At 36.1% G+C, this 15,777-nt stretch overlaps 1 protein-coding gene across 1 annotated transcript in view; it reads left to right on the top strand.

The window, feature by feature from the left end:
- Positions 1–11,090: 11,090 nt before the first annotated feature.
- Positions 11,091–15,777, top strand: part of LOC127666341 (vomeronasal type-2 receptor 116-like) — a 31,986-nt gene continuing 27,299 nt past the window's right edge. Inside the window, exon 1 of the mRNA XM_052159165.1 lies at positions 11,091–11,296. Coding sequence (XP_052015125.1) covers positions 11,091–11,296 — 206 coding nt within the window. The remainder of the gene's footprint in view (positions 11,297–15,777) is intronic.

Here is a 15,777-nt window from a genome sequence, read left to right as displayed (position 1 = left end):
CCCTCCCTCTAGCCCCCCCCCACCTGACCCTTGGACAGGTCTCCCCACTCCCTTGGGGCCTCAAGTCTCAATAGATTTAGGTTTCGTTTTCTACCACTGAGGCCAGAGCAGCACTCCTTTTCTATACGTGTCTGGGATCTCAGACAAGTTTCTGGTTGGTGACCCAGTGTCTTAGGGATCTCAGGGGTCCTAGATATAGACTGCCAGTCTTATGTGGTCACCCTCTTCAGCTTCTTTTAGCCTTTCTCTAATTCATCGACAGGGGCCCCCAATGTTAGCCCATTGATTTGTTACAAGTTTCTGCAACTGTCTCAGTCATCTGCTTGTTGGACCTTTCACAGGACAGCCATGCTAGACTCCTGTCTGTAAGAATACTATAGGATCAGTAATAGTGTCAGGCCTTGGAACCTCCCATTGTTGGCCTCCCAAGTCGAGCAGGTCACAGGACATTCTTTCCCTCAGTCTCCTCTCCATTTCATTCCCTGCAGTTCTTTTAGATGGGAACCATTCAGGGTCAGAATTTTTTACTATGGGATGGCAACCAGATCCCTCCACTCCTGGAGGTCTACTCTACAAATGCTTTTTCAGTATCTGAGATGATGACACGATTTTTTTTTTGAGTTTGTTTATATGGTAGATTACATTAATGGATTTTCATATGTTGAACAAATCTTGCATCTCTAGGATGAAACCTATTTGATCGTAGTGAATTATGGTTTAGATGTGTTCTTGGATTTGCTTTGCTAAAAATATATTGAGTGTTTTTAATCAATATTCATAAGTGAAACTAGTATGAAATACTATTTCCTTGTTAGGTCTTTGTGTAGAACAGGTATCAGAATAATTGTGGCTTCATGTAATAAATTAGGTAGTGTTCATTCTGCTACTATTTTATAGAATAATTTGAGCACTGTTGGTATTAGATCCTTTTTAAAGTTCTGGTAGAATTTTGTACTGAAGCCATCTGGCCCTGATTTTGTTTGTTTGTTTTTTTGTTTTGGTTGGAATATTTTCAGACTTCTTTTTCTTTAGGAGATATGAGATTGTTAATATAGTTTATCTGCTCTTTACTTAACATTGCTATGTGGTATGTGTCTAGGAAATCTACTTCATATAGATTTTCTAGCTTTGTTGACTATAGGCTTTTGTAGTAGGATCAGATGGTTTTTTAATTCCCTCAGTTTCTAGCCTTAGTCTGTCGTCATCTGGTAAAATGCATGGGATTACAGCAATCTTGTAAATGTTGACACTTGTTTCATGATTGATTATATTTTCAGTTTGTCAGAAGATAACATGAGGTACTCAGAAGAAGTTATATTCTTTTATTTTAGGGTGAAGTGCTCTGTAGATATCTGTTAAATCCATTTGGTTCATAACCCCTATTAATTTCAATGTGTCCCTGATTAGTTTCTCTTTCAATGACCTGTATATTTATGAGAACTCTCTCATTATTATTGCATGTGGTTTAATGAGTGTTTTTAGCTTTAGGAAAGTTTCTTTTTTGAATGTGAAAGTCCTTGCATTTGGGACATAGATGTTCAGAACTGAAATTAGCTTTCCTTTTATTTTTTATTTTTATTTTAACTTTTTTTATTAAATATATTCTTCATTTACATTTCAAATGTTGTCCCATTTCCTGAATCCCACACCCCCTGAAAATCTCATAGCCCGTTTCCCCTCCTCCTGTTCCCCAATCAACCCTTACCCACTTCCCTGTCCCAGCATTCCTCCACACAACTGCATTGAGCCTTTCCATGATGAAGGGCCTCTCCACCCTTTGATGTCCAACAAGGCCACCCTCTGCTGCCTATGTGTCTAGAGACCTGGGTAACTCCATGTGCACTCTCTGGCTGATGTTTTTGAACCTGGGAGCTCTGTAACTTCTGGGTAGCTCATCTTTTTGTTCCTCCTATGGCATTGCAAACCCCTTCAACTACTTGGATCCTTTCTCTAGCTAGCCAATTGGAGACCATGTGCTCAGTTCAATGGCTGGCTGAGAGTGTCTGCCTTTGTATTTGTCATGCACTGGCAGAGCCTCCCAGGTGACAGTTTTACCTAGCTCCAGTCAGCAGGCCTTTGTGGGCATCAATAATAGTGTCTGGGTTTTGTAACTCTACATGGGATAGATCACTAGGTGGGATAGTTTCTGTATGGTCCTTCACTCAGACTGTTCTACACTTTGTCTTTGTACATACTTTTGTAGGAATTTCATCCTCCTTCTAAGGAGGATCAAAGTATCCATACATTGTTCTTCATTCTTCTTGGGCATCATTTGATATGTGAATTGTGTCTAGGGTATTCCAAGTTTCTGGGCTAACTATATGAAAAATTGAGTTGGGATTTTGATGCTAATTGCATTGAATCTGTGTATTGCTTTTGGCAAGATGGCAATTTTTATTATATTAATCTTGCCAATCTACAAGCATGGAAGTACTTGTCATATAGCTCTTTCACGTGTTTGGTTAGAGTCACAACAAAATACTTGATATTATTTGTGGTTATTGTGAAGGGTGTCATTTCTCTAATTTCTTTCTTTGCCTGTTTATCTTTTGAGAATAGGAAGGCTACTGATTTACTTGAGTTAATTTCAAATCCAGGCACTTTGCTGAAGTTGTTTATCATCTGTAGGAGTTCTCTGGTGTACTTTTTTGCGTCACTTAAGTATACTATCATATCCTTTGCAAATAGTGATAATATGACGTCTTCCTTTCTAATTTGTATACTTTGACCTACATTTTTGTATAATTGCTCAAGCTAGAACTTCAAATACTATATGGAATATATATATATATATATATATATATATATATATATATATATATATATATATATATATATATATGGCATCCTGATCTAGTCCCTGATTTTAGAGGTATTGCTTCTGGTTTCTCTCCATTTAGTTTGATGTTGGCTAATGGTTTCCTGTATATTGCTTTTATTATGTTTAGTTATGGACCTTGAATTCCTGTTCTTTCCAAGACTTTAAACATGAAAGGATTCTGAATTTTTTGAAATGCATTTTCAGCATCTAATGAAATGACCATGTGGTTTTTCTTTCTTTGAGTTTGTTTATGTAGAGGATTACATTGATGGTTTTCTTTATATTGATCCATTCCTGCATCCTTGGGATGAAGCCTACTTGATCATGGTGAATGATCATTTTGATGTGTTCTTTGATTTGGTTGACAAGAATTTTATTGAATATTTCTGCATCGATATTTGTAATGGAAATTGTTCTGAAGTTCTCTTTCTTGGATCTTTGTGTGATTTTGGTATCACAGTAATTATGGCTTCTTAGGACAACGTGGGTAGTATCCCTTTTGTTTCTATTTTGTGGAATAGTTTGAATAGTATTAGTATGAGGTCTTCTTTGAAGATCTGATAGAATTCTGCATCTTTAGGGTTTATAGGATCATTTAGATGGTGTCTGTCTTAGAAATTGGCCATTTCATCCAGATATTCCAGTTGTTTTGAGTATTGGCTTTTGTAGTAGGATCTGATAATTTTTTCAATTTCCTCAGTTTCTGTTGTTATTTCTCCCTTTTCCCTTCTGATTTTGTTAATTTGAATACTTTCTCTGTGTCCTCTGTTTAGTCTGGCAAAGAGTTTATCTATTTTGTTGATTTTCTCAAAAAAAAAAAATCCTGGTTTTGTTGATTCTTTGTATAGTTCTTTTTGTTTCTACTTGGCTGATTTCAACCCTGAGTTTGATGATTTCCTGACCTCCAATCTTCTTGGGTATATTAGCTTCTTTCTTTTCCAAATCTTTCAGGTGTGCTGTTTATCTGATAGTGTGTGCTCTCTCCAGCTTCTTATTGGAGTCACTCAGGGCTATGAGATTTCCTCTTAGCATTGCTTTCATTTTGTCCCATAAATTTTGGTATTTTGTGCCTTCATTTTCATTAAATTCTAAAATGGTTTTGATTTCTTTCCTTATTTCTTTCTTGGCCAATGTATCATTGAGTAGAGCATTGTTCAACTTCCATATGTATGTGGGCTTTTTTGTTGTTTTTAAAGACCAGCCTTACTCCATCGTGATCTGATAGGAGGCATGAGATTAGTTCAGTCTTCTTATATCTATTGAGGTCTGTTTTGTGACTAAATACATGGTCAATTTTGGAGAAGGTACCATACAGTGCTGAGAAGGTATATTCTTTTGATTTTCAGATGAAATTTTCTATAGATATCTATAGATATCCATTTGGTCCAAAACTTCTGTTAGTTTCCCCGTGTCTTTGTTTAGTTTGTGTTTCGCTGATCTGTCCATTGAGGAGAGTGAGGTGTTGAAGTCACCCACTATTATTTTGTGGGGTATAATGTGTGCTTTAAGCTTTATTAAATTTTCTTTTATGAATGTGGGTGCCCATGCCTTTGCAGTATAGATGTTTAGAACTGAAAGTTCTTGGTTGTAGTTTCCTTCTTTTTGTTACTGTTGTCCTTCTACAATCCTCTGTAGGGCTGGATTGGTAAAATGATCTTGTTTAAATTTGGTTTTGTCATGAAATATCTTGGTTTCTACCTCTATGGTAATTGAAAGTTTTGCTGGATAGAGTAGCGGGCCTGGCTTCTTTGATTTCTTAGGGTCTATATGTCATCTTCCCAATATCTTATGGCTTTTAGCATCTCTCTTGTGAAGTCTGTGTAATTCTGATGAGGCTTTCTTTATATGTTATTTGACCATATTCTGTTACTGATTTCAATATTATTTCTTTGTTATGTGCATTTTGTATTTTATTTATTATGTGATGGGAGTAATTTTTTTCTGCTTCCATCTGTTTGTTGTTCTGAAAACTCTGCCAGAGTCTGACCAATAGAGATGTGGATGTACACAGCCAAACATCAGACTGAGCCTGGGGAACCCAATGGTGAAGTTAGGGCAAGGACTGAAGGACTTGAAGATTTACAACCCCATAGGAAGATCAACAATATGAACCAACAGATCCCCCCAAACCTCCCAGAGAATAAAACACTAACCAAAGATTACATATTGGGGATCAAGGACTCCTGTAACAAATGTAGCAGAGGATGAACTTATCTGGCATCAATGGAAGGGAAGGCCCTTCGTCCTGTGCAAGCTCCATGCCCCAGCATATGGAAATACTAGTGTGGTGAGGCAGATACGTGTCAGCAGGTAGGGGAGTGTTCTCATCGAGACAGCGGGGCGATGGGTAGGAACTGGGCATTTGTGGAGGGAAAACTATGAATGGGAATAATATTTGAAATGTAGATAAATAAAATAACTATTAAAAAACAATGTATATCAAGAGACAAAAACAGAACATAGACCGAAGGAATGGTCATCCAGTGACTGTGCCAACCTAACGTCAGAAATCAATAACCCACACTACTGCTGACCCTAAGAAGTGCTTGTTGACAGGGGCCTTGTATGGCTGTTCCTGCAGAGGATCTACCAGTACCTGACCTATACAGATGCAGGCCCTCATAGCCAAACATCAGACTGAGCCTTGAAACCCCAATGAAAGAGCTAGAGGACAGGCTGCAGGAGATGAAAGAAATTGTAACTCCATAGAAATAATAAAATAACCTAACTGGACAATCCAGAGCTTCCAGGGACAAATCAACCAACCAAGGAGTATACCTAGAGTAAGCCTTGAATACAAGTACATATAGAGCAGAGTATGGCCTTATCTGACATCAATGGGAGGGGATGCCCTTTGTCCTGAGGAGGCTTGATGCCTCAGCATAGGGGGAAGCTACAACAGTGAGTTGGGAGTGGGTGTTTTTGTGGAAGAGCACCCTCATAGGACCAAGGTAGATGTAGGAGATGAGGTGTGGAGTGTTAAACAGGAAGAGAATATCAACTGACCCCCACTGTTGAATTAGTGAAGGCTGAATGAAGCTGAGGGCAACCCTGTAGGAGGACCAGCAGTCTCAATTAATCCGGACCCCCAGGATCTCTCAAACACTGGACCACCAAACAGGCAGCATATGTCAGCTGATATGTGGTCCCTAGTATACATACAACAGAGGACTACTAGGTCTGTGTTCATTCAGAGATGATGCACCTAACCATCAGAAGACTGGAACATCCAGGGAGTTTAGAAATCAGTTGGGGTGGAAGTAGGAATATCCACATGGGAAGGGAGGATATATGAAATGCAGAAGAGTCGGGTCGGAGGATAGACAGAGTTTTATGGTGTGGGGAATAAAATATAGTGCATAAAAATATTAATAAAATATTTTAAAATTAAATATAAATGAATAAAATAATAAATAGAATAATTAGCCTTGAAAAAAGTCCAGGTAATATAAAAAGGCAGTCCTGTCAAAATTTCACCTGAATTTTGAACAGAGACTCTACAAGCAAGAAGGACTTGTTCAGATATCTTGCAACTTTGAAAATAAAAATCACAGATACTAACCTAGGCTACTAAATCAAAACTCTCAATCAACACAGATGGAGAAAACAAGGCATTTCAAGACAGATCCAAAATCAAACAATATTGGTCCACAAATCAAGCCACACAAAAAATAAAAAATAAAAACTCTGACCAATCCACTGCCTGTCTTTTCTGCTGGGGCAGACTCTTGCCATGTTTTCCAAAGTAAAGAAAACATTTCCTGATACAATCTAGAGAACAAGCTGCACTCAGGGAATTTGGTAAGATCCCCTTCCCATCTCTGGAATCTAGAGCTGCTGCTAGGTGTTCAGTAGGACTTGCTACCCGGCAATCACCAAAACTTTCACCTTCCAGAATACCACTCTCCTTCCATTCCTTCTGCCCCTTCTGCTACCTGTCCTCTCTGCTGGGGCAGATTCTTGCCAGGTCTGCCAAAGTGAAGACATCCTAGATGTCTCCCCATGCATCCTAGAGTTCTCACTATACTCCGAGTATTTGGTAGGCACCCCCTCCCACTTCTGGAGATCCAGAACTACTGCTGGGGGGTCCAGAGGGACTCACTATCCAGCAACCACTAAAACCCCCACCCCTCTCAAATACTTCTCCCTTTAAAACCCTTCTACCAGTCTGCCACCCATCCTGCTGCTGGGGCAGACTCTTACAGGATATGCCACAGTGAATACACCATCTACTGATACAAGCTAAAGAGCCACCTAAATCAAACAAAGGCCAAACAAGGAAAGAGAACTTCAGACCAATTTCCCTTATGAACATTGATGCAAAAATACTCAATAAAATTTTTTCCAGCTGAATCCAAAGAATGTATTAAAATGAACTTCACGAAGTTCAAGAAGGCTTCATCCCAGGAATGCAGGGACAGTTCAATACATGGAAATCCATCAATGTAATCAACTAAACAAACAAACTCAAAAAGAAAAAAATAACACATGATCATTTCATTAGATGCTGAAAACGTTTTTGGCAAAATTCAGTATCCCTTGATGATAAAATCTTGGAGAAATTTGGATTTCAAAGGCCATAACTAAGCATAGTGAAAGCAATATAAAGCAAACTAGTAGCCAACATCAAACTAAATCAAGAGAAAATTGAAACAATCCCATTAAAATCGGGGAACAGATAAGGCTGCCCTCTTTCTCTCCATCTATTCAGTATAGTACTTGAAGTCCTAGCCAGAGCAAGTAGGCAAGAAAAGGAAGTCCAAAGTATACAAATTAGAAAGTAGAAGTCAAAATATAACTATTTTCAAAAGATATGATCCTATATTTAAGTGACCCCAAAAATTCCACCAGAGAACTTCTAAAGCTGATAAATAACTACAGCAAAGTGGCTGGATATAAAATTAACTCAAACAAATCTGTAGCCTTCCTATACTCAAAGGATAAACACACTGAGAAAGAAATTAGGGAAATGACACCCTTCATAATAGTCCCAAATAATATTATATCCCTTGGTATGACTCTAACCAGGCAAGTGAAAGTTCTGTATGACAAGAACTTCAAGTCTCTGAAGAAAGAAATCATAGAAGATGTCAGAAGATAGAAAGATCTCCCATGCTCATGGATTGGCAGGATTAATACAGTAAAAAATAGCCATCTTGCCAAAAGTAATCTACAGATTCAATGCAATCCTTATCAAAATTCCAAATTAATTAATTCTTCATAGAGCTAGAAAGAGCAATCTGCAAATGTATTTGGAATAATAAAATACCCAGGATGACAAAAACTATTTTCCACAACAAAAGATCTCCTGGGGGAATCACCATCCCTGACCTCAAGCTCTAATACAGAGAAATAGTGATAAAAACTGTATGATAATGGTACAGAGACAGGCAGGAAGATTAAGGGAATAAAATTGAAGTCCCAGAAAAGAATTTGCACACCTACAGTCACTAGATATTTGACAAATGAGCTAAAAACATGCAGTGTAAAAAAACAGCGTTTTTCACAAAATATGCTGGATCAACTGTAGTTCAGCATGTAGAAAAATGCAAATTGACTAATTCTTTTATCCTTGTACAAAGCTCAAGTGCAAGTGGATCAACTAACCAACCCTGAGATTCCATCTCACAGCAGTCAGAATGGCTAATATGAAAAACTCAGGCGACAGCAGGTGCTCCTTAGGATGTGGAGAAAGAGGAACACTTCTCCATTTTTGGTGGGATTGAAAGCTTGTAAAACAACTCTGGAAATCAGTTTGATAGTTTCTCAGAAAATTAGACATTGTACTACCTGATGACCAAACTATATCACTCCTCAGCATATATCCAGAAGAAGCTCCTATATGTAATAAGGACACATCATCCACTCTGTTAATAGCAGCCTTATTTCTAATAGCCAGAAGCTGTAAAGAATCTAGATGTCCTTCCACAGAGGAATGGTTTCAGAAACTGTGGTATGTCTACACAATGGAGTACTATCCAGCTATTAAAAATAATGAATTCATGAAATTCTTAGCCAAATGAATGGAACTAGAAAGTGTCACCCTGAGTGAGTTCAAAAAAGAACAAACATAGTATGCACTCATGGATAAGTGGATATAAGCCATAAAGTTCAAAATAAAAATCACAATTCATGGACCACAGGAAGCTCAAGAAGAAGGAAAACTGATGTAGATGTGCTTTGGTTTTTCTGAGAAATGGAACAAAATACTCACAGAAGCAATTATGGGGACAAAATGTGGAGCAGAGAATGAAGGAAAGGCCACCCAGAGACTGTCCTACCTGGGGATTCATCCTATAAACAGTCACCACAACCTGATACTATTAAGGATGAGAAGAAGTGTGTGCCAAATGGAGCCTGCTATGGTTGTCTCTGGAGGAATCCTGCCAGAGCCTTAGTGATATAGGGGCACATCCTAGCAGCCAACCATTTGACTGAGTGCAGGGTCTCCAATGGAGGAGTTGGAGTGAGGAATTGAGGAGCTGAAAGGGTTTGCAGCTCCGGGGAAAAACGATGATATAGTCCAACCAGACAGGACTCCCAGGGACTAAGCTGTCAACCAAGGGGTACACATGGTTACAGCCAAAAGTGTGGTGGAGTAATGCCTTGTTGGGTATCAATGAGAGGAGAGGTTCTTGGTCCAAGGAAGGTGTGAGAGATGCCCCAGGGACTGAGGTAGCAAACATAACATATTGCAAGACCAAGAGAGGTTACATACATATATGAGGATGAGAAATGGACACACAATTCCCACATTGTTATTAGTGAATGCAGATTTTAGCTCTTGGAAAAGGAGACTTTTTTTTTTAAATTAGAGCACATTCCATGAGAACTTGACTATACTTCTTTGGAAAATCCATTGTCACAAAATGATTTTGGCAGCAAAAAGTAATCTTGAAAGGTTTAAAAATATAAATGACATATAGTTGGATGGATAGTGAATGTAGGAATAAGAATAAAAAAATGGTTTGATTATGATCAAAATGTCTTGTAAAACTAAAGACTATAAAAGTACTAAAATTCAGAATATAAAAGATTTTAACATATGACATACCTGTCCAAGCAATATAATTCAATAACGATAAAAAACACCTAAAGCATATGAATGACAACAAGCATATATTTTTCAAAATGCATTTTTATAAATTATATTCATAGTAAGCATGATCACTGATTACATGCCTAGCCACCTACAATGAAGTTATATTATGTTTTATAGGATGAACTTTGAGGATTTTTCTTGGCAGACATAATTTGTGCTGCGTAATATTTATGTATATCCACCAGAAAACATCCCATAATGGAAATCACCACAGATGATGAGTAATAAATAATGGTTATAACTGACTTTAAATGGTAAGTCAAACTGAAAATAATCTGAGACATCTGTGCATTGTACTAATGCATTTTTATGGAAATCACTCTTGAATTTAAAAGACAGTATTTTTATTCAACATCACAACTAAGGTTAATACACTTGAGGACAAATAATACAGTGCATAGTACACTCTGAACACTCTCTGCTTGTCATTTCACATGCCCTTTAATGAACTATAAAATAAAAAATAATTGCTTGCCTTTGATTTCTCTTGTAATCAGCTTTTGTTAACAGCTATGAGTAAAATTAATTTAAAATGAGGTATTCTTACATTGTCCTGATCTAATATAATTCAATCATAATTATAAATGCAAGAAACATGAATAAGACAGAAAGCAAACATATAAAATTAATATCTGCAAGTGTTGAAGACACATACAGCTGTTGTTTATTTTTATTAATCTTTTTATTACTGAGACCAATTGGGTTCATTTGGATTCATTGACATAATTCCTTGTAAAACTCATTGGAATAACCTATGTAATCAAAGTCAACTATTACACTTGATTTCAGAAAACTAGATTGATGAACTAGGCTTATGAGAAATTATTTCCAAATGGAATCAAGTCTGAAACCTCATGTGTGTTTACATGAATGTAATCACAAGGGATACAGAGAAGCATAATCATGACAAAAATTATTACCCTATTTTCACCTGGACACAGGATCTCAGATGCAGAGCCCCAGGCCAGAAGGTGCTTCAGAATCCTCCAGAGGAAAGCAGTGAACTGAAAAGTATATTCTGTGAGAAGTACTTGTGTTCTTCTACAGTAACTACAGTAATAAAAAGTGACACCTGGATGTGTTCATGAAAATTTGATATGTGATTTCTGCATTTCTGCCTGCCTGATGCTTCATGTTGCATTTTCCTCAGGCACTTATCTTGGTGACATGGAAAAGATGGTCTCTTTGATTGTTTTCTTCTTGGTTTTGAAGCTTTCCTTTCTTTTTTGCCATTTGAGTGACCCGACGTGCTTTTGGAGAATAAAGGACAATGGAAATTATCTAGGAGATAAAGAGGCTGATTGTTTCTTTTCCATTTTTACAAGGGATGGTTATGTGAAGAATGATTACTTCAGTGAGAATCTAGACAAGCAGTAAGTGCATATTTTATTTATACATAAATGCACATAAAGCATTCTACAGATGCTGGATGATAAATAAGATCCTATGTGCCTTCTGGCTGTCCTGCTCTAGGACATGACTAAAATTAATTTTATGTTTTATGGTCATTTAATTATGGTGGTTTTAAGGTGTAGCTTGCTTTTTGTCATTTTTGTATCACCATCCAATTAGATGCTGAATGAATGAATCACACTATTGAATTTATTCTGAGAGAGATTCCCTTAATATGACAATTTGCATCTTAGGGTTTAATGTGATATTCCTGGGAAAAGTAATAAAAACACTGGTTTTGGTTTATTTCATAAAGCCTAAGAGAATGTGCTTTTTTATAAATTTGCTAATGTTTCTTCCATCTGCCTGGATTTCCAGTGCATGAACATCAAACTTCAATATATAGACTGACTTTCAGTTACATTTATTGAAAAGATACACAGATCTAGGTCAAATAATACATATGTCATAATTCCAAAGTTAATTGAAATCACAGAAATCTCAGAAGAAGTAGGAAATTTCAGTAGAATGCTAGGTTGATATGATAAGGAAAGTGATGATTTATTAGTAAACAATGACTACTTTTAAAATGTAGCTTTGAGAATATGATGCAGTAGTCCCAATAAAGTGATGTAGATGAAAAAAAATTCAGGAGAAGTTGAACAGTTTGAATAAGAAAATCTTCTGAAATAAATGTGTTATTTCACCCATAACCTAGACTCATTGTAGGCAAGAATTGTCTCAGGTGTCAAAGAGAATGTGCTTGTAATTCACTTTTATTCATTTTATGTCCGACATTCTGAAAACTGAATCTCCTTTCAATATACATACTTTCATGTTTTGTTGTATAAAATGAGAAAATTCTAGAGAGGTATTTTAATTCCTCCTTTTATGAGTAATAAAGAAAATAGCAAGATGTTTATTTCCTATCAAGACCCCAGCACTTCCATTTTAACAATGAAAATAAATTATTAATGTAGACCTTGACTCATGAACACATGATGAGCTGCAAAATGTAATTAGGTTGTCATTATTATGTTTTATTTTATTCATTGCATATGTTCATTACATTGGATTGTTGTATCCAAGTTTCTATAAAGCCTTGTATATTACATAACAAACATGTTTCCACAAGAGTGTATTTTTCTTTTCCTATATTGTATCTACATAATTAAAATGGCTGCATGGCTATTAAATGTTATTTTATCAGCAATGTTTTGATATTTCTATCATTATTATTAACACACTATAAAAGTTGATAAAGCAAGTGAATATTTGGAAGTAAAATACTGGATTATTTTTCCACCTATATGATGACTAGTGTGAGGTAGACTTTGATGACTAAGGCTGTTGAACATTTCTTTAGATGCTTCTGGGCCATTCCAGATTCCTAAGTTGAGAATTTTCTGTTGAGCTCTGTACCCCATTTTTTACATAGTGTATTTGGTTGTCTGGATTCTAACTTAAGGTCTTTTTATATATTGGATATAAGCCCTCTATCAGATGTTCAGTTGGTAATCATTTTTTCCCAATCTGTAGGCTACTGTTTTGTCCTGTTGACAGTATCCTTTGCCTTACAGATTATTTTCAATATTATGGGGTTCCTTTTGACAATTTGATCTTAGAGCATGATCCATTCATGTTCTGGTCAGGAAGTTCTCCCCTGTGCAGATGTGTTTGAGGTCCTTTCCCACTTTCTCTTCTATTAGTTTTAGTGTATCGTGTTTTATCTGGAAGTCCCACACATTTTAGTGTTGAAAGTGCTAATATTACTGAAATATGTCATTTTCAAATCTAAATTTCAAATACTTTGATGTCAGTTGTGATAGACATATTCTAAATTTCTCTATTGCAAAGCAAGTATATTCCCCATGTAGTTTCTGTTTTTGTCTCTATCTTAGAGTTAATTGGTAGAAAAAACTGAAAAGGACATCATTATATGTATTTACTCCCTCTACTTCTTAAGCATTGCTGTAGATTAGATATAAAGAATACCCAATGCCCTTGTACAGTACATTATTGATCTTAAGCTTGACAATGTTTGATATGTTGCTTTCAAGATGAAGATTAAGTTATTGGTTAGAGCATTACTGGGATAGGGATCATGACTTCCCCTATATGTGTTTAACTGTTTTATCAAGCCATGATTTCAACTGATTGGTAATCATGGAAACCAAATATTCTTTCAGTTTAAATCTATATCTGAAAATTTTCCACTTAGAAACTGGCTAATTGGAGCATATTTTTATTAGTAATTTGAGTGTCATACATTGTATTTTGATTATTTTGACCTTTTTCCTCACTCAATTCTTTATGCAATCTCCCTTGCCTACTCAAGCAATTTTTGTATTTTATTTTCAACCTTTCAGGACTAATCAATTCTATCCATGTATTTTCAGATGTGAGATTTTATGCAAGGCTCTGGCCACCATAGACACTAAGAAAAAACTATATGTCCCTTTTTTCTCAGGTAAACCTGAACCTAAGTGTGGGATTTTCTGTTGAATTCCACTTCAGTGATTGTGTTTAGTTTGTCTTCTCCTTGAATTCTTTTAGGGAGTTGATATTTTTCTTTTTTTACTGCTTTGAGTTTTTGTGTGTACATTGTTTTCAATATCCAGAAGTTAACTATCTCTTATAGTCAACACTCATTTTGATCTCTTAAAAGATTTACATTTTTCCAATGATACCAGATGTTTGGAAGGGAATAAACTTTACACATCCCCTATAGTGCTAATCATTCCTTAGTATCTGGTTCTCCATATTACTTTATTGTTCTTACCAGGGATATAATGACCTTCGTGTTCATGAATAACTTATTTCTTATCCATAAATCTGTTGGTAGTAGTAAAAATCAATTCATTTTCCATAAAAAATGATACATGGCAGCATCAATAGTTATCAAAATATGGATGCTTTTTTAAAATTACTTTTAATGTCTTTTTCTTTTAAATTACAAAGATATGCTTTCTTTTTCTCATGTCATCTATCATTTTTTTTCTTTTTTAAAAAACACTTTTTATAATTTTTAACCTTCAGTCCTTATCCTCCTCATGGTCTCCCCTAAGATGACTCCTCATCCAATTTCTCCTCCCTCTTCTCCAAGAGGATGTCCCCATCCCCTATTCCATCACACCCTGGCAGACTTTCCCAATCTCTGGGCCTCAGGTCTTTCCAAGGTTAGGTGCAGCTTCTCTCACTTAGGTCAGACCAGGCAATCCTGTGCTGAATATATATCAGGGGTTTTGGAACTGATAGTGTGTGCTGCCTCCTTCTTGGTTCAGTGTCTGAGAAATCTCAGGTGTCTAGCTAGGTTAGTTGAGACTGCTGATCCTTCTATGGGGTTGCCCTCATTCTTAGCTTCTTCCAGCCATTCTTTAATTTATCTACAGTGGGCTCAGACTTCAGTCCATTGGTTGGGTATAAGTATCTGCATTTGTCCCAGTCAGCTCTTTGTTGGGCCACTTGAAAAGCAGCAATGCTAGGCTCCTAACTGTAACCACACCATAGCATTTATAATAGTAGCAGGCCTTGAAACTCATAAGTTGGATCCCAAGTAATACTGGTCACTGGACCTCTTTTCCCTAAGATTTTTTTCTTCATTTCTGTCCCAGCACTTCTTTTAGACAGGAACAATATTAGTTCAGAGTTTTTGACTGTGGTATAGCAACCCCAACCCTGCACTTGATTCCCTGTCTTTTCCTGGAGGTAGACTCTGCATATAAAATTAAAACTTTTATAGGATTAATAAGAGTTAGACCTGCTCCATATGATAATTATTATTTGATTCACATCTACAGAGTTATTTACAATTTCTCAGACAATAATTCAAATGGCATTCTTTGAACAATGGAGAAATAATTTACTGTTTTTCTTTCACAAGTATTATTAATTGTGTTAATTTATTTTTTAAAAGAACATTATCTGTTTAAGAATAGCAGAGAATGTATTGTCATCATATTTAATCCCTTCCAATAATTCTTCCAGGTTCCTCCACACTGATTTGTGCAATCTTAAAAAAAAAAAAACCCATCAAGTCTAATTTGCATTGTAAATATGCTTTTACATTTATTACCTTCCAGTATATGAGGTTTAATTAGCAAGGGGATACAATTTCAAAGATTACTGATTCTCCCTCATTCAGTATTTGTTCTCTCTCAACATCTATCAAACATCTATATTAGTTCATATTTTAAGCATATTCTATGTACATGTAGATATGGACTGTATTATTTTTCATGCATGTATATAGTGGCTATTTAAGAAATAATAAATTCTAATGATGGAACAGAGCCTTCAGTCTGAAAATTCAGAATGTCCTTTCACTTTCATTCTTAGAAGGCATTGTGGTGAATTAAACAGGAGATCATCATCAGATAAACTCCAGGCTTTCTACAGCTTAAAGAGAATTCTCACAACTGATAAGTAGACACATGCCAAGCAGATGAGAACAAAACCAAAA

This window comes from Apodemus sylvaticus, chromosome 1 (assembly GCF_947179515.1).
Source record: "Apodemus sylvaticus chromosome 1, mApoSyl1.1, whole genome shotgun sequence".
Taxonomy (NCBI): Eukaryota; Metazoa; Chordata; class Mammalia; order Rodentia; family Muridae; genus Apodemus; species Apodemus sylvaticus.
This window is presented reverse-complemented; position numbering and strand designations above follow the sequence as displayed.